Source organism: Melanerpes formicivorus, unplaced genomic scaffold (assembly GCF_026170545.1).
Source record: "Melanerpes formicivorus ecotype bairdi unplaced genomic scaffold, bMelFor1.0.p_v2 SCAF_33, whole genome shotgun sequence".
NCBI classification, from domain to species: Eukaryota; Metazoa; Chordata; class Aves; order Piciformes; family Picidae; genus Melanerpes; species Melanerpes formicivorus.
Window position 1 is genome coordinate 4751711 of NW_027142385.1, and position 21498 is coordinate 4773208.

At 44.3% G+C, this 21498-nt stretch overlaps 1 protein-coding gene across 2 annotated transcripts in view; it reads right to left on the reverse strand.

The window, feature by feature from the left end:
- Nucleotides 1-33: 33 nt before the first annotated feature.
- Nucleotides 34-21498, reverse strand: part of NEK6 (NIMA related kinase 6) — a 64225-nt gene continuing 42760 nt past the window's right edge. For both annotated transcript variants that reach the window (XM_068155763.1, XM_068155762.1), the window contains exons 7-10: nucleotides 21366-21473; nucleotides 12603-12697; nucleotides 6224-6337; nucleotides 34-2535 (exon numbers count right to left, since the gene is read on the reverse strand). In XM_068155763.1, the coding sequence (XP_068011864.1) occupies nucleotides 2425-2535; nucleotides 6224-6337; nucleotides 12603-12697; nucleotides 21366-21473 (428 nt within the window). In that variant the 3' untranslated portion in view covers nucleotides 34-2424. The remainder of the gene's footprint in view (nucleotides 2536-6223; nucleotides 6338-12602; nucleotides 12698-21365; nucleotides 21474-21498) is intronic.

A 21498-nucleotide genomic window follows, 5' to 3' on the forward strand; every position in this document is an offset into this window, starting at 1 on the left:
CAAGTGATGCTGATTTCTTTTGCTACCTTTCTGTTCTTACCACTCCTGTAGTACTTGAGATAAACTAATCTCAAATTGCTTCATGCAGCACCACATCATCCTGAGGAAAAGGTAAGCCAGCAGAAAATCCACCTGCATTATTTTTTCCCTTAGTCAAAAGGGAAGGCTTCACAAGGTTAACTGGTACCAGTCCAGCCTGGAGAAACAGCCCCAAGAAGGTGCTGTACCTGTGCCATGTCTTCCATGGTTTCTGCAGCCCTGTTGCCTATTTTCTGAAAAACACATCTCCAAAGAAGAACTGTTAGGAGTAGCTTCACACATTCAGGCCTCCCCTCAACAGCTGGGTTTTCAATACATCTATTTTCCTTAATACTGGACTCTCTCTCTTTTTTTTTTTAAACAAAAGTGTTTATTTTGGAAATCATTTTTTATTTATCTAAAAAGGCACAATTGCAAAAAATTACCTTTTGAAATACATTTACTTGTAAGCACTAATAAATTTTATGTAGCAAGAAAGTGACCAGACTTCTCAAGATACTCAAAATTTCAGCCGAGCTTCCCTGGAAGCCAAAGATCCTTTTCTCTGTTACACCACCAAGAGAGGCACAGCACAACCATCCCTCTGAAGGTGTAGCTGCCACCCTGGCTTAAAGGAAATCTGCAGTGGAGCAGTGACAGTCTTAACTCTAAGGATTGCTAAAGAAGCTGGGTATAAATTAAACAAGGTAGCATGGGAATGTTGGAAGCAATTTGGTGCCTCCACTTCGTTCTCATGCTGATTTGAATTTCCTGAATCTCTCATGAGAGCAGCAGGCTCAACTTTCTGCTGAGAAGACTCAATAAAATGGCACCTTGCATTAATGATACCAACATTATTCACAGCAATTAATAGCTCTCCTTTGCTCCCCTATATAAATAGTTTGAGATTTGACAGAAGTAGTTGAAGGTAGCACTGCAGTTTTCCTTTAAGCAGAGCAAATTAGGTTAAAAACCCCAGAAAAACCACTAGAAGCATTTATGTGTGTGTGTGTAACCCTCTAACTCTAACCTTCTTTCCAAAACATTAAGGATTGTTTGCTTTTCTTAAGAAAGAACAGGCCCAGGCTGCAGTGGAACAGTCAGACTAATGGCAGATGTTGGCACACAGGGCAGCAGTGCTGAACAGGGCAGTTCCTTTCCCTGCTGCAGTCCTTGAGGACATTCAGTGCAGCCCTGCTCCTCTGAACAGGCAAATGAAATGGAAACACTTGAACGTGAATCCAGGTTTGTTCCTAAAGCAGTGACTGTTTCTCATCGCCAGTAAGGAAACAAATCATTGATTCAATGAATGAATTTAGTTGGCTGAAAATTTTCATGTAAAAGAAGAGGACTCCTTCAAATCAGGATGAGATTTTATAAAAATTCACATTCTGTACATGAGCTTTCACAGTTAAACAGTTGGGGGCTGAGCCTTGTGTAGAATTAGATACACAAAGCACTACTTTCTCAGACGTGTTCTCCGTGTTTCAAACGCTGCTTTGCTTAGGTTTTACCTGCAGTACCTAAGGTACCTCTGAACGTGGAGCAGTATCTTCACCAGGATCGAGCTGGCTTACATCAACCTTGGTTTCTAACAAAACCCTGTAGTCTAAAAAGACTCATGCCAAACAGGAAGAGATGGTTAAGGAGAAATTCTTTGCAGAAGCAATGCTTGTTTGGGAGTCCCTTGGCATGTTTTTTTCCCCCCACCCCAGGTACATGCTCAGCTCGCCTCGCCTCACCTCCTTGGCTGTAGCCAAGTTAAGAGATCTATCCAAGTAATCACTCTAAAATTGCAATTAAAACAAAACAAACAAAAAACTTGAAAGAAATGAGTTTCCCCCCCCCCAGTTCCTAAGTCTGAAGAGGAGGGAATTAACACAAACACAGAAGTGACTGCTTTAAAATATACGAAGTAGAAAGTGGATTTGCTATTAACCATTTGCAGAAGAGGCAAAGTAGCAGTTATACAAATTACACAAAACCTACTGCAACTCTTACATTAGTATAAAGTGATTTCACTGAAGGAATTATGTCAATATTTCACATTACAGTTAAGATAGAAGGGGTGTGTCAGAGCTCTGGCACCCCTGTTAATATCATCTATCCTAGATTACACACGACAGTTTTAAGAAAGGACCCTTAAATGATCTACATCTGTAACATGTTATTGGCTTTAAAAAAATAATAATAATAATAAAAGAATCACTTGCAATACCTCACAGAATCTTCACGTTAAAGCATGACCACCTTGTAAGAGTCCTTGTCAAACAACCTGCAGAAATAATAGAGCATCTTGCTATGAGTGCTCAACCCTCTCGCTCTTGTGACTAGGCACCAGTCGGTTTCATCTGAGAGAAAAAATTCAAGTAAGACTGAGCTGTGCTGGCTTGGAGCGCAGAGGCTTCATGTGCTGGAGGTCCAGACGTGCATTTGTTTTGCTATTTGGTGCACGTAACCAATGTCAGGTCTCTGATCGGGGTCGGGGTATATGCACATGCTGACCAGCTCCCGCAGCTGAAAGACAGGAAAGCGTGCACAAACGTGAACAAATCCAAACAGTTCTCCCTGGAAGGGTTGGGAATGTTTGTCCAGCCACTGGAACCCAGGACAGGAGCTGGGCATCTCAGCAGGCTGCAGGCACATGTCCATCTCTCCTGTCCTGTATCCCACTCAACCCTACAAAAGGAACAGGATGAACTTTTTCCACCAAACCTCCCCACTGACAGGTCAAAGCTTCCATGCCACCCAATGGATTTTACATCATCCTTTACAAGGTGGTAGTTGTGCATACATACCTGGGGCTCCCTGCTCAGTGGGTTAGTGCTGCTGTGCAGCCAGCCACCTCTGACCTGTCACTCCCAACACTGGCAGCTTCACAGCATTTCCTCCCCCCACCAAGGGGAATTTCAGTTCTCCTCAGTGAACCAGAGCAGCAACAACCAGTGGCATCACACAACCAGCAGCTCACAATCAACAAGAGTCTGAAGCACAGGACGGGGGCCAGCTGGCAGGCTGGGGAAGGAAGCCTGGCCCAGGAGGACTCGGTGACTGCACCAAGGGCATGGGCAGAGGGAGGCATCCATTGTGTGAGCAGGATGTGCAGGAAGATAAATGACAGCACTACCAGGTATCTGACTTAGCTGACAGGCTGAAATGGACTTGCCAGTGAAAGTGGACTCTGAGGAAAGGGAGAAGTAGAGGAAGCAGTTTGGAAAGGTGCCCTCAACAGAGCTCTCCTGCATTTCCCACACCAACCCCTGCTAACAGGCCAGTTCAAGGTTTTTAATGGAAGAACAGCCCCTGTGCTTCCTAAGATAGTGGTGCATGCATGTCAGACAGCAGTGCCTCCTAAAACCTTTGTGAAGAGGAGAGACTGGTCATTGATTATGTTTAATAAATAAAATGCAGAAGGGCTGAAGTCTCCCCCCGGCTCCCAACCCTTTTTATTGTGCACATGAAAGATTGTAGCTTTTAATTATACAGACACTGAAAGCTGCTCATACCCCCAAGGCACCGGGAGAAACAGCCTTGAGCCTCTGATCTTCTCACATCCCCCCAGTAGCCACAGTGCCAATTATTTTAATGGTAATTAAAAGCATGACCATACAGCTATCAAGCACACGGCTTCAGCGCATCACTGAATGTCCTCAAGTGAGGTTTCGGCTCTGGATGGAGCAAGGCCTCCTGCTTCACACTCAGCTGGGCCTGCCATGGGCTCCAGCAGTGATTCCTATGGGGGCAGGAGGGAGGGAGGCAGGGGCAGCACAAGCAGCAAGGACAGAGTATAGTGCAGAGACTGCTCACTGCCCTGCGTTGTCACTGTGCACCCGAACCAGGCTGTCTCCACATTAAACTCACCTCCACTGCCTGGCTCTGGCCAAGCCTCTCCTAACTGCTGTGGTCACTTAATCCAAGGGCCAGGGTCACTCCCTTTGTAACCCAGACCCCAAGGATTTAACACTTAGCTCAACCCTGATCAGAAAGACCACAGACAAGTTAAAGCTCTTCTAAAGGTCTGACCAGAGAGTGCAAAATCAGAATGATTTGTCCAACCAGTCCATACAGCACTTAACCACAGCCCAGGGAGTTGTCCTTATGCCAGGACAGCACAAGCATTTCACCATCATCTACAAGAAGCTGTCAGACCAAGCCCTGATAGGCACCATAAGACAGTATCCCTGATTACTAACAAATTTGTTCCTGATACAGAAAACTAATCCTGGCTGGAGTCCCAGGTCCTCCTCTTGTACAAGCAGCCAGTTGATCAGAGCGGATTTGGACTGGCTAGTCACAAAGAGGAACATCACTGAAAGGAAACCCCATTAAAGCAGGCATTCTTTAATAAATGCTCTGCCTTGTTCATCTAAAACAACACTGCAGCTAAAATATTCATGTGATCAGCAGTCAGCCTACAGCCAAAGCTCCGCTTTGAGACGGCATTACTGAGGCACAGGAAAGCCATGCCGATGGCTGCACTGGGAGAGTGACACGGCCCAATCCTCACCCCAGTCCTCAGTGGGAGGATATAAAGGCTTTGCTGTCCCACATCACTGACAAACCTGTGGCAGTGATGATATCAGAGGGGCTGCGAGATTCTGTCTTTTCAATCCAACCCAGAGACATTTGCTCCTCTAGGACCGTGCCTCCATCTGGAGTGAGGAGCAGCCACCCATCCACCACAGGAAGAACAAATTCTTTCCAGTGCAACCTGCTGCTTCAGGCAGCTGCCTCTTCCCTTCCAGTCCTGTCTGCTTGCTTTATCTATCTCAGCTGATGGGAGTCACCAACACACTTTCCTACTCCAAAATATCCAAGAGTCCAATCTTTGGACTAAAAGCAGGTACTGAAGGTGGAGCCATGTTCTGGTGTTGAGAGAACTGAAGCTCCTTGTGGCTTCAGTCAGAAGCAGCAGCTAACACAGCAAGAGGAGCTACAGCCAAAGGCACAGCCCTCCTCCGACTCTGTCAAGCATTCTGTTAATAGTGTATGAACACCATCTGGAGTCTCGTTCTCTGGGACCTGGCGCCTTTGAGCTTTAAACCATCCTTCTCACCCTGGATTGTATCACTACACTACACACACTCTTTAGCACTGCCAGAGGGAAGCAAACAGACAGTAATTGTAAAGACAGGAAACACATCTGTCAACTTACACTAATTCCTGCTGCCAGCAGGCATATCCTGAAATGCACGCTGCAACAGCATGGCAAACGTGAATGCACAGAGCTGGGCCTGGCTGCTACGGCAGCTTGGGGGAAAAAATAAGAAAAGATTCACTTTTCCAGAACAGTTCTCAAAATAATCTTTTTGCATGAGCTACACCGAATAAAAAGCCAAGTAAAATGTGAAATATGTGGTGCAGGGTCCCTCTCAGGGTGGAGACCAGACTGTCTGCTGCAGACGGTATTTCCCCTGCATCCTGCCTCTTGCTCCTCAGAACTCTGAGGTGGAATAAAACAAAAGAAAAGCCCCAAAGGATATGGTGAACATTTAAAATTACATTAGCCATTTCCTCTCAAATAGAAGGCAACTGTAACTGACTGAGGAGGTAAGGAAAACCAGCTGGTGTGTCTAGGTAAGGCAGGGGGTGGGGGAGAAGAGGGAAAAAAGCCAGCTCAAAAGGTCTGAACAAAACCACCAGGAGTGTCTGCACCCGAAGTGAAACATCACCAGGGAGCAGGCACAGCCACCATTCTTCAGGCACTCCAGTTCAGCTACTGCTCTTTATATCCCTTGCTTTCATATGCACAACACCTAGGCTTTAAAGAGCCCTGGAATCGCTACTGTGTGGATGCTCACTGCACTAAACTAAAGAGCTTTCCTTCCTTATTTCTTGAGAAGAAACTTTCCCCCCTTGTTTCACTCCACAGATTTCATAAACAAGAACTGAAGCTCTGGTCCATGGCTGTGTTACTGTAAGGGGAAGGAAGTGAAGGGGAGGGCTTTCCCATGCCTCACTGCTGGATATTGTCAGCGTCATTGACTTTCAGTTTCATAATATTCCCTGCATTAAGAAATCTTCTTTGGTGTCTTGATTTAGTTTGTCAATAGTCAGACATTAACAATGGCAGTTTCCTTAGCCAGCCCTATAGGTACCCAGGACACTGGCCTGTTCCGCCTTGGATATGAAGGGGGTGCTCCTGGTGCAGAGAGGAACTTCACTGCACCTCCCACATTCCCTGCAAAAAACCTTCCCCATTTACCTTTTCAGAATAATGTTCTGCTGGAAGAGGTGGGTAGTCACATTGCTCTATTTTTTGGCAGAGGGAAAACAGGTTCATTTTATCTCCATAGAAAGGACTCTGAAGAGCTGCCATCTGGAGAGGAAAAAACCAGAAAATACTTCAGAAACGTGAAGGATTGAACAGCCCTCAGCACTGCTGCTCTGCACGAGCAAAGTCTCTGACAGCACACAAGTGATCCCTTCACTCTCAGCCTGTCCACAGCCAAAGCTGCTCCCAGCTCACGACACGCTGTCACAGGGCTGCTGCCAGGCTGCCACCACCAGGCTCACCAACACCCTGCTGGCCTCACACTGAGCATGCAGCATTGTGCAACCCCTCCTGCCAGTCGTGCAGATGCAGCAGTGCCAGTTGTGCCTGCTCTGACACCATTTACCGTCCCAGTCTCCCACCTCAACTACCCATGACCAGGGCACACAACCCTGTGCTGGGAAAAATCTGTTTTCCTGTCACTGTGATTCTTTCTGCCCAAAACAGATGTGGGACACCAGGTGTACACAGACAGTCCTGCAAGTACACAGGAAAAAGTACCTGTTTAAAACATAAATAAGAACTAGGATGCTCAGGCAACCAGTGAGAAACCAGCCAGCTCTAAGGTGACTATGAAAACCTCTCAAACACAATCATCTCTTTCAAAAGCAGAAGCTCTTCTGTCTTTGACCACATGTCATAGTTCCAGTCTCCCTTGGTTACAACCATATTCAGTTCATCTGCTCTCTGTGACCAGCAGCTTTTTAACAGACCACCATAAGGAATAAATGGCTACTGTGTGGACATTCAGCTGTTTCAAAGACAAAGATCTAAGCATGAGCAATGCACTCCAGCCTTTAAAAAAACCAAAACAGCCTCAAAACAAACATCCTCTCCTGCTGGAAATCTGCTGTTTAGAAAAGAGTATCCCAGGTGGAACTGGGAACCAAACTACTGCAAGTCCTCCTCATCAATCTGGCCTTTTCCCTCTTTCAGTTCTGTTTTATAAATCCAGTGTTTGCCCCTCCAAAAACCTGAGAGATGTCCCAGACAAACAGCCTCTTCACACTGCAGGGAGAGCGTGACGGAAGGCTCTGGGCGGGGAAGAATTCCTTCCAGGGCATGTGGAGACTCCTTACAAAGATATGTTTATATCATACTTAAGACTCAGGAAGGAAACTGCATCTTTGTGTGTGGAAAACCATTTACACTGCAAGCTCTCAAACAGGAGGTCTAAATGACCTCTGGATGAGAAGTCTCAGACAAACACTTGTGGCAAGACAGGCATTTCTGAAGTTGGGAGGTGCAGCTGAAAGTCTACTGAAGGTACACACCATGTAGGTGCTCAGCACCTTCCCTCCCATTTTCCCCCATCAGCACCCAAGCCCAGCAGAGCCACCTGTGGCTGATGGCCATGCCAGGCTCATCTGGTCATCAGTCCAGGGTGTTGCTCCTGAGCTGCCCACACACTACAGTGATACCAGCTCCTAGTGAAGCACCACTGGACAACTGTGGATCGTATCCACTGTTGAGATCTTAAACCATTTTGCTATAAAACACATCAAATTGGCAAGCTTTTCACAGTGAGCCCAACTGAAGTTGATGCTTCTCACTACAGCTTTAATAGGGGGTTATTTGGTAATTATTAGTCTTTTGCTCATTACCATAGACCGTGGAAGCCAGCTGAAGAATGCTGTCTTGTTGCTGACACACAGCAAGCTCCCAGCAGAATTTAGAAAGTCAATACTAGATCCTCCGCTCAATTATCCTGCAGTTAGGAATCAAGATTGATGGATTATCAGTGATTTGGTGACACAGAAGCAGTTTGGAATAAGGCAGAGGTTTGGGCTGGACTTCCAGCAGGATGTGGCCTGGCACAGAAGCATCCCTGAGCAGGCTGTGGCTGGGGATGTCTTACTGAAACCTTCTCCTCATTAACACATGTCCAAGTGTTAAGCAATGTAGGACATGAAGATAAACAATCCTTGGGTTACATGATAAACATTTTAAAAATAATTGGAAGTTGTTATGCTCATTCCATGTAGGTTACTGTGTGCAATCAGAGAAAAGAGGTCTCAGCTACAGGGTAAGACAACTGTGCCAGAGGCTTGAGACCCTCTGCAAGGAGTTCTGAGTCTTTAGGGGAAGTAGTAAGATATGTTCTGGCCAAATGTCCAGAGTTCTCTCCTTATGTACCAGCAGGCCAAACTTTCTCAGGAAGCTCTGCCAGAGGTATTTATCATCTATCCTGAGAGGCTTATAAGTGGCAATAGAGAATCTATGCAGGTAGCCAAATTTCACTGAAGGACACAATGGACAGAGGACAGCTCAAAACTCCCTCAGAAGGTTCCAGGCTTGTTCAGTTCTGTGTCTAGTGTTTCATGTAACATAGCTGGAGGTATCTGCTGTGCTAGTGACATTTACTGTGCTGCAGGCTGAGCAGGAATAGGAATTACACCTTTAACAGGGGCACAAAGAAGCAGGTTGGGGAACAGGCAGACTTTTAGCTCTCTGTGGTTTCACCACTATTACCAGTAGTAACACTAAAATACTCCTTATAGGAAGCTGAAGAGTTGCCCAGCAGGCTTGTGAACAGGCAAGAGCCTGGAGAGCCTTGTGTCCCTGCCTTCTGGAAGGTTTTGAATGTAAAAGGTGACATTATGTCACTGTTACATCACCACTGTCATAATAGGAACAGGCAAATCAGTGGGGAAGACTTACAGGCTCCAGTTAGACTCTCATCTCCAATTAAAGAGAGCAAACTGCTCTCAATCAGTTACAACACAAGTGGAGAGCCCAGCAAGCAGGGCTGTTCCAAGACAAGCACTAATGGGCACATTAGGGAAGGCACAGGAGGCACTGAAGGGTTAAACAAGGTCTTCAAGACTTTGATACAAACATCAATAATGCCAGTGAGGTTCAAAGGGGTTTTTCAATTGCCATTAACTTTTCTTTCCAAGTCTAGTTAAGCATCATGGGCAGGAGAGGAGGAGTGGAAGCACTGTGGAGTTCTGGGGTGGTAAATGCAGGGAGTTAAAAGGGGAAGAGGTGCACACATGGTCTGACTGAAACAGTCAGGTCTGCAGGGATTGTGACCACCACAGGCCATCCGAGTGTCTCCCTAACAACAGTTTGTGATGCTGCATTGGGGTTTGCTCCTGACATTTTGATTAGAGCAATTACTGCAGGACAGCCAGATCTCCACTTAAAATGACCACCATGCAGTATGACTGGTTAAAAAATACATACATAGGAGCCACTGCTAGCGTTTAAATTGATTGTCTTGCCAGAGAAGCTAAAGTCATTGCTTGTAGCTATGTTCTGGGAATTAACAACTTATTTTCATCCCCTCCAAGTTATCTTGCTGACAGATATCTACAGGAAGTGAGGGCTGAAGACAGTTACTACTATATTGATAAGATTTAATAAAAATCACTGTAAGATTACCAATGTCAAAGTTAAGTGGTGCTATGTGGCATCACATCCCAAACCCCTCAACGTTCCCTAAATGGATTCCAGTGGACACGCGTGTCTCTGAAGGCAATTTGTCCATTAAGTCTCTCTGCAGCTTATCTACACAATCTATCTGGAGCAAGATCAGAAGTGACTCATCACCACACAAACATCCCTTCCTTACTTTTAAGCCAAATGGAAAAACCCATTCTCGTTACATGAAATTAGTGAAGATACATTACAGCTCCTTCAAAAGATAGAGGAATCTGACTTTTAATTTTCCAAATTCTGGGAAGTTTAAAGAGTCAAGTAGCTGTTTAGCTACTGAACACACAACTGGAACTGTCCAGTCCTCCCTGCAATCTGAAAGATCTCACAGCTCCAGCTCACAAAGTTAAAGCTTACCTATGGAGAAAGCGTGTTTAAAAACGCTTCCCATGCCAAAGCTTTCACGTTACTATAGAACTGCTACTCCTACCAGAGAATTATGTTTAGTGCACAATTAAGTCAGCTTCTTGAAATGTAAGGAGTACCAAGACTACTGTGCCATAAGGGGACCATATTGCCTGCAACAAAAACATAGCACAAAGCTAAATATTTCTCTCGGCATAAATCTGGAATCCCATCTCCAGCAGAGCTCAGCCTCTGACTTGCCTCAGAGCAGCCCCCAGAGCAGCTCTAAGCTACAGCAGCAAAGAGGCAGCAGTGTCCAACATGAGTGACTTTGGCCCTGCTGTGGTGTGTTGGTCTTGCCAAGTCTGTCAGTCATGGTCAAAGTCCTCAACCTAGCAAAACCTTAAACTGAGATTCCTCTTCAGGCCCTATACATGAAACATAACTGGAACTGTTCAGCATAATGAATTACTGGGAGCTGAGGCTTCCCTCCACCTGTTACCATAGAAAAGAAGCCAAATCCCTTTCAACCACCACCAGCAGACCCAGGTACATGCAGCTATACTGTACCACTCCAGCTTTCAGTACCTCATTACAAGCAAAACCACCCTTTATAAAAAACCCAAAACAACCCAGCTTTTAATCATAGGTTGTTGCTGCTTTGGGAATTATTAAAAGTCTCTTGAACTCTTTTGCTAGAGGTAATGAGAGGTTGAGGACAGGAACAAAACCACTCAATTTAAGCTCCCAATTTTCCAAGTATTTTTGATCAAGTACTTAGCAGAGTGTCTTACAGCCTTCCTCTTCCTCCTATCCCAGGGAATTTCAACAGCAAAGCAGGGATGTAGCCATGCTGGGCTCCAGTGTCTCCACCAAACTGGATCTTCCCTTCAGCAGATCTAGTGGCCACTTGCTCTGATACTCCTAAGGTCAGCACCAGGGCTTTTACACCACTCGTGGTGACTTAGTGGGATGTTTAAGCCAGACACCCAGATACATCTTGCTCCTTAATGAAGCCCTATGCCATGGCAAGCATACAGCACCACCAGCAGTTGTGAGCAGGCTGATGGACTGCGGAGATACAGGTTTTGGGTGGACCCTGGTAGAAGTACAAAACGAATTAACAGATGTGGGTTCCCCTCCCCATCAAGAGCATTTTCTGGAACACACTTCAGTGCATAACCACACTTGGGCAGCTGTCTTATATTTGAGAAGCTGAGGGCTGTAGGAGCCCCCAGCTGCTTAGGTCCCTTCAGCAGGATTTATTGATTTATTTCACTGAGCTCCCAGCACCAACCTCCCTCCCTGAAGACACCCAGCACATGGCACATTCACACTCTGCCAACAGGAAATCAGCACCTATCACACTGTACAGCTCAGGGCTTGGTAGCAGACTGATGACAGTGGGTCACCTCACTCAACAAGCAGTTGGTTGTATTAGATGAGCCTTCTCCTCAGCAGCAAGGAACAGTGAGATGCACCGAGCTCCTGCTGGGAAGATCAATGGTGTGGGGAGATGTATTTTTATACTGCCTGGTCCCAAAGGTTTGTTTAACAACTTGCTGAAGTGGATGGTTAACTTTTGTAGTTTTCACATCTGATGTGCCCACAAAAGAAATTGTATTGCTGTTTATTCTCTAACTCCATGTGGTTAGAAGTTGTGGTGAGAAGCAAAATGTCATCAGTTCATGTAATTTATTAAGCACAGAGGATGTGAGCCATACTCCTACCCCTAGACACCCCAGGGATTTTTAATTCTCTGGGCTGGAACGAAAGTTTTCTCAATGGTGGCACACACTTGCAATTGAATTCAAGGACATCTAAAATAATATTAAGATCAGATTATCTTTTAGCCCTGCTAAACCCCAAATCACTAAACAAAGAACTGTTACAAAACCATAGCACTGATTTTCAAAATACATGTAGTGACTTTTAGGAAAAAGCTGCATGCTGGTGTCTGGTTCACAGAGTGCCTGCTTTGTCCCTCTGTGTTTGGCTAGAAGACAATGTACAATTAGAACAGACTCCAGCTCTAGTTTAATAAATTTAGAGAAGCTGATTTCCCAGTGCATGAAACCTCTAGTTTTCTTTACTGAAAGCTCCCCAAATCAGAACACTCTGGTTGGTCAGAATGCATTTTAACAAACTGGTAGCTCAGATGGAAATAAATTTGCTATTTTTAAAACACACACACACAGCATTCAGGAGAAACTATCAACCTGCTGCCCTGACAACAGCTCTGCTGGCAGTCAGGAGGAGGAATGCAGTAAGCTGACATGTTCATGTCCATAGCCTCAACATCCACTGTGACCTACAAATTAACTTTGTGTAAGCACAGCGCCTTTGTTGCCCATACTCTAGAAGCACACAATGAGCACAAGAGGAGTTAACTTTTCCAAAGGTTTCTCAACAATTAAGCTGAAGTAAGTCTGGCCTATTCAAGCCCTGTACTGCATTGTATGATTAAGACAAACTTGGGGGGAAGAGGGTAGGGGGGGAGAAAAAAAAGTTAGAAGATACTTGCCTCATACAATAAACAGCCCAAAGACCAGATATCAGATTTAAAGTTATAGCCGTTTTCATGTATTCTTTCTGGGGACATATAGTATGGAGTTCCCACTGCAAAAACAAACAAACAAGGAGTTAGTGTCTCCAAAGTGGCTGTGCAGCCTGTATTGGACCAAAGCTTGACTTTGCTCAAGGATTAGGTTTAACAGAAGAGCCAACGAGAAGAGACTGGCACAAAAACTCAGAGACAAATCGTGGTTTCGAAGGCACGGCACCAAATACATCATCCTGTGCAGAGCCAGAGGCCTGGGGAGCACTACTGAGAATATTTTCTGTGGTTTGGAAATCTGAGAAACGTTTTCTTCCCCCTCCAGTCTTCTAAGTACCTTCAGAGTGTCTCGGGCGGCCAGAGCAATCGCAAAGGATCATCCTCCTTTGGATCACTCAGCAGCACTGAAACTGCAAGTTAGATGTCATGAACATACTCGGCTAAAACAGGGCTCCTGTGACAGCATACTGACTGAGCATTCACCTGGCACCACCACACCAGCAGCATGACAGAGGCTCAGATATGATGACAGGGTACCCTTTTTATAGGTTCAGGAGACCATTTACTGCAGCAGAGAAACAGAAGTAACAAGCCCAGCAGCAGACAGGTACTCAGAAACTTTCTGAAAGAACCAAGGTAATAATTCCAAACTTTAGAGCAGTGCTGCAACCTGCAGTCACATCAGAAGCTGGGGAATTTCTATGTACCTCCAGAAGTCTGTATTTTATCAAAAGAAATTTACTCCAGCATTTTGGACAGAAGTTACAGGAAATTATTAATAAATTCCTTACCTCAAAAGGTTCTTTTTTAAATCCTAAATAAGTTTCAGTTGTGGTACTGAAAATACAAGACATCCTGGCAGTCTCAACTACATCAAATAATCCTCAGATACATCATTTATTAAAACATCCAAGGACTTTACATGCTCTCTTTTCTCTTGCTTCCCCTGCTTGCCTGTCCCCTGTCAATTTTTTTTAGTTTTTGCTTTTGGCATTCAAGTGTATCCTCCTCCTAATTAAAGACCTTTCCTTGCAAGATGGCAAATGTTTAATTTGCCTGCAACGTTCAGTTTACAATTTCTCCATTTGAAATGCTGACTGCAGACAGCTGGAAGACTAATAAGCAGTTGAAGGATGGTGTTAAGAGGTGGAGGGGGAAGAAAAGCCACCACCTTCCCCCAGCATTCCTAAGGAGGGGTTTGTACAAAGCAGGAAACGAGTTCTGGGGCAGAAAGCAACAGCTTCCCAAAAGGCAACAAAATCACCTCTTGTTGAGTGCACAAGTGACCCAGCACAGAGCTGCTGCTGTCAGTGCACTGAGCAGAACCACTTTGGGGTCCCTCCAGCTCAGACTGTGCTAAGCTTACACGAGTGCAAACCCTAACTGCGCTCCTCTGCTGCTCATAGAACCTAAACACAGGCCAGCATCCCCATGGTACAGGCACTGCTCCACACCTGTCCTCCCAGAACAGAAAGGCCCTTACGGCCCTGAAGAACTCACCACATGTATATATATCAAGACAGAGGAACAGTGACCAGCTGCTCTATCTGAAATTCAGCTTGTGCTTGCAGGTCACTCAAATCAGAACTCTCTTCACTGTCACAGTGCACCCTAATGAGAAACTCCATTTCTGCAAATCCTATATACAAACTACAACACAGGAACACCAGTTTTATTTCCATGCTCAGCAACACAACATCCAGCCTTGGAGCACATCACACTGACACTGTCCCAGATCTGGAAGGTTTCAACTGCCAGTGAAAGGCCTCTGTGGATGGATAGCCCAGATATCTTCTAATAGTTAACTTTTAGCAGAGTGCACAGGTAACCACAGAACACCAAGAGCAGAGAAGAGTCATTCAAAGAGTCCAGCAAGGCTTTCCACGGACGTCTCCCATGTGCACGCAAGATGCACACGAAGGACAGCACAGATCTCCAAGTAATTCCCACACATTTGCCAGATTTCTGTACAAGAACTGACTTGGTTGGGAATAGCACTGATTCATTTTCCTGCTTAAAATATGCAGCTGCAGAAGAAATGGTGATTCATCATGTGAAATTCTTGGAGACAGTTCCGGAATTCCCCACTGAACACCAGACACTTCCCTACCTTCAACCTCTCCATGCTGCTGCTTTTCTCCTCTCTGCCAGAAGAGCTAACAGGGCGCCTGAAGCTGCAAGACCTGCCAGCCCCTCACTGCCAGCGACGCCAGGAGCTGAGCAGGAGCACACAGAAGCACACAGCTGGCAGGAGGGAACACAGAGATCATTCCCACTCATGCTCCCCAAACCCTTCGTGCTTCAGAGTGCTGGAGCCAGGGGTAGCCTCCAGCCTTCGCTGTTCTTGCGATCAGTTATTCTGGGTCACAGCGTGACAACCTCAGAGCAAATAACAATGTGTGGGCTCCAAAGTTCTGGCCTTGCCTTCCACGTTAGCAGGGGTCTGCTTGGTAGGCTAAAACTGTCCTTTCAGATAATGCCTTAACCTGGCCTTCGATCAAAGCAGAATGACAGGGTTTATAACACGGCTGAGTGCCTTATAGCCCCTCTTTGATTTTCTGAGCATTAGTCTCTTCCATTACATTAATGGGTCTGTGGAGCAGTCCACGCCTGAGCTGATTTTCGGAGGGCTACCTTGCACATTTACCTATCATTACTGTAGTGTTGTCAGCAAATGGACGAGCAGGCGAGCCTCTGCGGTTCAAAACCAGGGCATTAATTTTTAAATAACTGTCATGATAAAAGACTGACAAGCCCAATTCTCTTTATGGCCTGTCCAACATTATGTGGGAATCTCCTGTAATGAGCATCTTCTAGAAAACCACACAGGGCTTCCAGTGCAATCAGCCAGGGCTCACCATTGCATTACATTAGTCAATTTGACAAGAACAGGCTAATCAGGGACTATTAATCAGACACTTTCTTTGCATTTGCCCTGCTGAAAATACAAAATATTGTTCAGCTTCAATACTAAGCACCAGGTAGTAGAAATCTGTAAAGGTTGCAAAACCATAGAGCAGATGATGACTAAAATTCCTGAAAGTCAAAACACTTCACTTGAGATCAGCCTACTTCAGTGACACCAGAACAACGTTTCTTCCTGCTCTCCCCAGCGCTGTCTGTGTGCACAGCTACAACACCCACATGGACCAGAACAGCTCTGGGGTATCTGCGACAGCCAACTTAGGGAAGTACTAATTATTTCCACTTAGGTTAGGAGCAGAGGCTTGCTTCACCAGGAAAAAACACAGGCAAAGAAGTGAAATTCCTTTCCTCTCATATATAATCTGAGCTAAGAGCCTGATCTGTGCAACTACAGCAGCCAGTGTGCATAAGTGCTTAGCTGCCACATAGGTGCTCAGAAACACCCAGGGAAGATCATGCTCCTTTCTCATCTTGAATCAGGACTGTTGTTGTTGTGGAAGTGACAGTGGTCAGGTTACTTACCACAGTCACACATACCAGGGATCAAGGTTTCCTCTGAAATTCAGCCTTAGCTGCTGATAGGCAGAAACCCAAGAAAATCTGATTCATGCTTTTAGGAGGCTCAGAGTCCCATTCACTGAATTTAACATGCCACAGACAAGTCTCTTGCAGTGGCAGCTCTCCCACACCTTTAGGCAGATTGTCATTAGCCTGAAATCGTGCATTTCCAAATATTTTAATAGGCTCTGTATGTTGGAGCTTTTTAAATGCTATTTAAAAGAAAAGGGAAAAAAAAAGGGAAGGGAAAAAAGAGGCATTTCCTGAAGGTAATCAAACTCCATAGCCGTGTTTGGCTGCAGAGTACAAGTGATAAGGAAAGCTTTTATTGTGCCAACTTCACCAGCACCTTCCTGCTCATCTTCAACTCTGAGCTGAACAGCATTTCTGCATCTATCACTTTTCTTTCTCACAGCAGGGAAACAGAGTTCTGAATATGAAAGAACCCAGCAAATTCTGACCTTTATTGTATCTTTACAGAGTATTCCCAGTTTCAAACCAAGAGATATCAGAGCGCAACACAGGCCTCAAAGGGGTAATGTTGATTAAAGCATTCCTTCATTCTAGAGATGTTCCACTCCTGTCAAAACAAACTTTGCAATGTTTTGAAATACTTGTGATTTTTGAAACATGCTCATTACAACTGAAAAAGGCAAAGAACTACACTTGAAAACTCGAGATACCATCCATGAATAACAAAAAAAAAACCCACCCAGTTTTTAAAACAGTCATTAAGTATTTCCACAACTATTAACTGAGCTTCAGTATCTAAGACACACTATTGCACATTCCATGAATGTAAAGACAGCTGAGAAAAACGTTTTAGTAGTATCTGGTGGTGCAAACCCAGCAGGGAAGCAACTCTACTTGAAAATGAAAGTCCATAGCTCTCACCTGTCTCATCTCTCCAGACATGAATATTGCTTACCAAGAGAAAAGGAGTCTAGTTCATACACAGCTGTTTCTAAAGGTCTGCCTTATGTGGGGCACATTGTCCCAGAGGTCTTTTACCAGAAGGAGGATTTGGGAATTAACCCAACTTTGGGCCATTAGCTAAAGTGATACTGTGGTCAAAGGCACTAAAAATCCCTCAGATTCCTTCAAACCAGCGTGAGTACCTCCACTAGGTGTTTTGAGGGGAGGAAGAAAGATACAAAAACCCCAAACTAAAAGATTAAATCTACTTATTCTTAGGAAAAAAAAGAGAAGAAAATACTTTGTGCATAATATTGCAGTTGTTTTACAAGACCTGTTGCTCTAAGCTATTTTTTTGTTATTAGCACTTAATTACATAAATAACCCTATCAAAGCCCTTACCTATTTTTGGTTGGTTGGGAGTTTTTGTTTCGCTTCCAGGCAGTACAATGTACCTGCACTAATTCTGCAGCAATCTTTTCTTCCACAAATACTGTAGTACAGGCACAGGTGAAAAGGCCAACATTTCTCAAAAGGCACAGAATATTGGCTGTTGAAATTTTAGGCAGATTTCCTGTGCCCATTTTTTCCTTACAAATACTGCTCACCACCCCCTAGAAGTACTGCAATTTTGTTTCAGATGGCAAACTGGCTTGGCAAGCAAAAGGAAAAGAAGACAAATAGTCCATTTATAAAAGAGCTCTTCTCATGAGTGCAGTTACTGCCTGCTTGCCCTCATATCCAACAAGAAGCCAGAAGGAACGTGTGACACCCCACGTACTCCAGGCCACTGTTATTTGCACACTCTAAACTGGGAAGCTTTGACTTCCCCCAGAAGGAAAATCTGCTCCAAAGGTTATTCTTGTCCAAGAATAAATAATCATCATCTGCTCCAAACCAAGATTTTTCTGTGTAAAACTGGTTTTGGTTCTGGGTATTTTTTGTTTTCTCTTTTTTCTTCAGCATGTAAAGTCAGCAAGAAGCTTTGGAGAATGCCAAGTTTACAATAAAAAGTTATCCATTTTAACATTAAAGCAACTACATTTAGTACTGCTCCCATAAACTCTACATGTAAAGGCTGTAAGAGTTTTTCAAGAAAACAGTAAGCAGTACTACTGAAAATTAAAACAATACAAAACAAATGGAAAAAAAAGCATTCCTCCTCATTTTATGCTGAATTGTCCCCCGTTCCTACCTACACTCCCCCAAAAAGGAAGCTTCTGTGGCACACAAGTCCATCTCCATTATCCTGCAGCTTCTGCTACAGCGGCCTAGTTAAGGCAAGAAGGATGACAAGCCACCGTGTTGTAGCAAGAAGCAGTAAAATTCACCTTATTTACACTCATTAACTTTAACACATGGACATTTTCTGGTAAAGCTTGTGCACAAGAAGCTCTTCCCCACAGAAGAGTACCTCCTGTCTTCTCCTAAGTCATACAGGGAAAAGGGAACATGGCAGCAGAGGTCCCATCTGTGAATTCATCCACAGGTGAACCAGCCCCCAGCTGTTTCCCAGTGTTTGTCACCCACCCACACTACTGCTGCCTTCCTCAACACAGTTCTGTTACTTAGCAAAGACAGGAGGTGTTCATGTCTCTCCTCTCACAGCTCTGCCTGTGGAGGTTTCCAGGGGCTGGGGTTTTCCCTGCCTCATGACTGCCGCTGTCCCGGTGCTGCTCCGGACCGGCCACACTGCCAGTCAGGCATCCTGCCACTGCTCCCAGCAAGGCACCTGCCTGCATCCCACGAGCTGTGTATAGGCAAATCTTTCATTTTTCTTTCATTACCCCGGCATGTACTGTCACTTAATTTTTATGTATGCAATCCTTCCTGACAAATATGATCTGCTGCCTGGTAATTCATCTGACGTTCATTCTGTTCCTTGCTCTAATTACAGCTCCCATTCCTGACACGGCGGCGGCCGCGCTGCCGCAGCCCGGTGGTACACCTGTCAGACGGGTCGTGGTACTGCCTAATGCCCTTTTATGCCAGTCTGATGCTAGCAAATACAACGAAAGAAAAAAATTAGATGAATATATTTGCATAAGCTGTGCATTCAATTCATGGGTCAGCAGCCAGAGAAATGATGGTTCAGGGCGGTTGCCAGGGCAACGTGGCTACGGGAAGTGCCCGGCATCACAACCTGGGTCCGCACGGGTACCACGCTCTGGTTTGCAGGGTGTTCATCACTCACTGCTACTTAAACAAATGTCTTAATTAAACCAAACCCAAGATCTGTAGATTTCCTGCTGCTCAAAAACCTGTATGTCTGGCAATTTACCAAAAAAAAAAAAGCTTGAAGTCTGCCTATTTTGTGATTGTTAAAGTGTTCTTTTGGCATGGATACAAGAATCACTGGAAATGATGGTGTGTCCATCCCTCCCACAACACAACATGCTGTCTCCACCATCACTTAGCTGCTTCTCCCTTCGTGTTTTGCACCTTACTCTCCCATTTCCAGGATGCTGTTGATTTGAGGAAGGGCAAGGTTCATGTAGAAGAGGCTTAACTCTTCCCACATGAGCCTTCTCAATTAAGAAAGAGCAACCCTGGTAAAGGTCACAAGCTTGGCTTACATGCGCAGCCAGTTTTCAAGCCCCAATTTATTCTTATTAATATAATAAGTGCAGCAGTCAAACTAGATAAGATCATATAATTAGACACAATCATATTTTTGCCTGTTCAGATGATGTGACTGTAACTTTCAATGAAGAGGATTTATTTTAATCTACTAAGCATAGTGTGGATATATCCTAGGATAGCTTTTGACACAAAGGGAAATCTAATATTTTATGAAAGTGAACTGTAGAAATGCCCTTTGTATTTTTCAGGCACAAAGACAAATAGTGAAACAAATGTCATGTGGTCCAAAATCAACTGTGAGAGCTAAATGGAAAAGAGTTTAAATACCACACTAAAAGCCAACATCTCTTCACCGCTGTAACACAGAGGTGACTCAAAAAATTGAGACCCATTAATAAAAATGGAGAAATCAGCCAGTTCTCAAGAGGTTACACAGTTATGAAAGACTTTCTACTTACAGAATGCTCACTTTATACTGCACACTGCTCTACAGCCTTGCAATTAATGTTAATGGTAAAAATGAGAGAAACCCGGGTGCTCTAAACCAGCCAACTTATTTTCTGTACCCAGAGAGGTGCTGGAGGTATAACCATGCTACATTTGAAAGAGAAATAAACCCCAACTGAACAAAGAAGAGCAATAAAACCAAACCAAAACACACACACACAAACCCCACCAAACCAAAACAAAAACCCAAACAAAAAAAAAGGAAAAAAACCACCAAATAAATAAATACAACAAAAAATACCGACAAAACCAAACCACCAAAACCCCACCAACCAACCATAAAACCAACCAAATCAAACCAAAGAATCATCCTTAGCATTGTGACTGATCTACAGAACTCCATGACAAGTGATAAAGTATTTTTCCATCATAAGGTAAGGAGCCTCAGAGGGAGGGAAACAGAAGCAACAGAAGTATTAACACATTAATGCTTCAAAGGCTTGTAATGTTACTCAGAAGTAAACTGTTAAATCTCTCTCAATAAAACTACTTATTGACTGCAAAATTGGTTGGAAAAACAGAAGGGCTACTTCACTTTAGGACAGCCATTAGCTTTAGCTTTGTTCCACACATGCATTTGCAGAGGACCACGGTGGTGTCACTGCCTACACTAGCTAACAAAATAACCTGGAATGAACTAAAGCACAGTGGAGTACAGAACAAAAATCCAGAGAGATGGTAAGTAGAATCTAGAAAGGAGATGCCATTTCAGATTAATAACAGTAAGGTACCACACCTTGGCAAAAACTAGTAGCTGCATCAACAGAAAAGTTATGTGGAAGACATCAAGAAAACTTGGATCTTTAAAGCTTATTCTGAGTTTCAGATGCAGTCCTGTTTGTAACAGACAATTCCCTCCCTCACCTTAGACAACAGTCACAATCCCTGTTTTGGCTAAGGATATCTGACCAGTATCTGCTCAAAATGGTGGTGGTCTAACATTTAATTCCCATAGGAGAGCACAGGCAAACACACTATTTAGGGTGGGAAAGCTCCAGGTTTCCACATTTGCTGTAAGTCAGACATTCACCAGGCCACATCTTCTAGGAAAAAAATACCAAGTGGAGTTTTAAGGCACAAAGTATTAATTTCATGCAAAGAGTATTTAAAAGACATCACAAAATATAACACACATCCACTGAATCAAGTTTCTGTCACAGTAAGAGGACATCACTTCTTTTGAACTTCACAGCTGACAACTGTACAGCAGTGCTTGGTTAATGTCTCTAAGTGCCATCTTACCTAAGGAATGTGCTGCAGTGGTTTTAGAACTAAAGAAACGGCCTAATCCAAGATCTCCCAGCTTCACCACCCCTGTGGCTGTTATAAACACGTTGGCTGGTTTTATGTCTGCAAGAAGAAAAAGGTAAAAGGT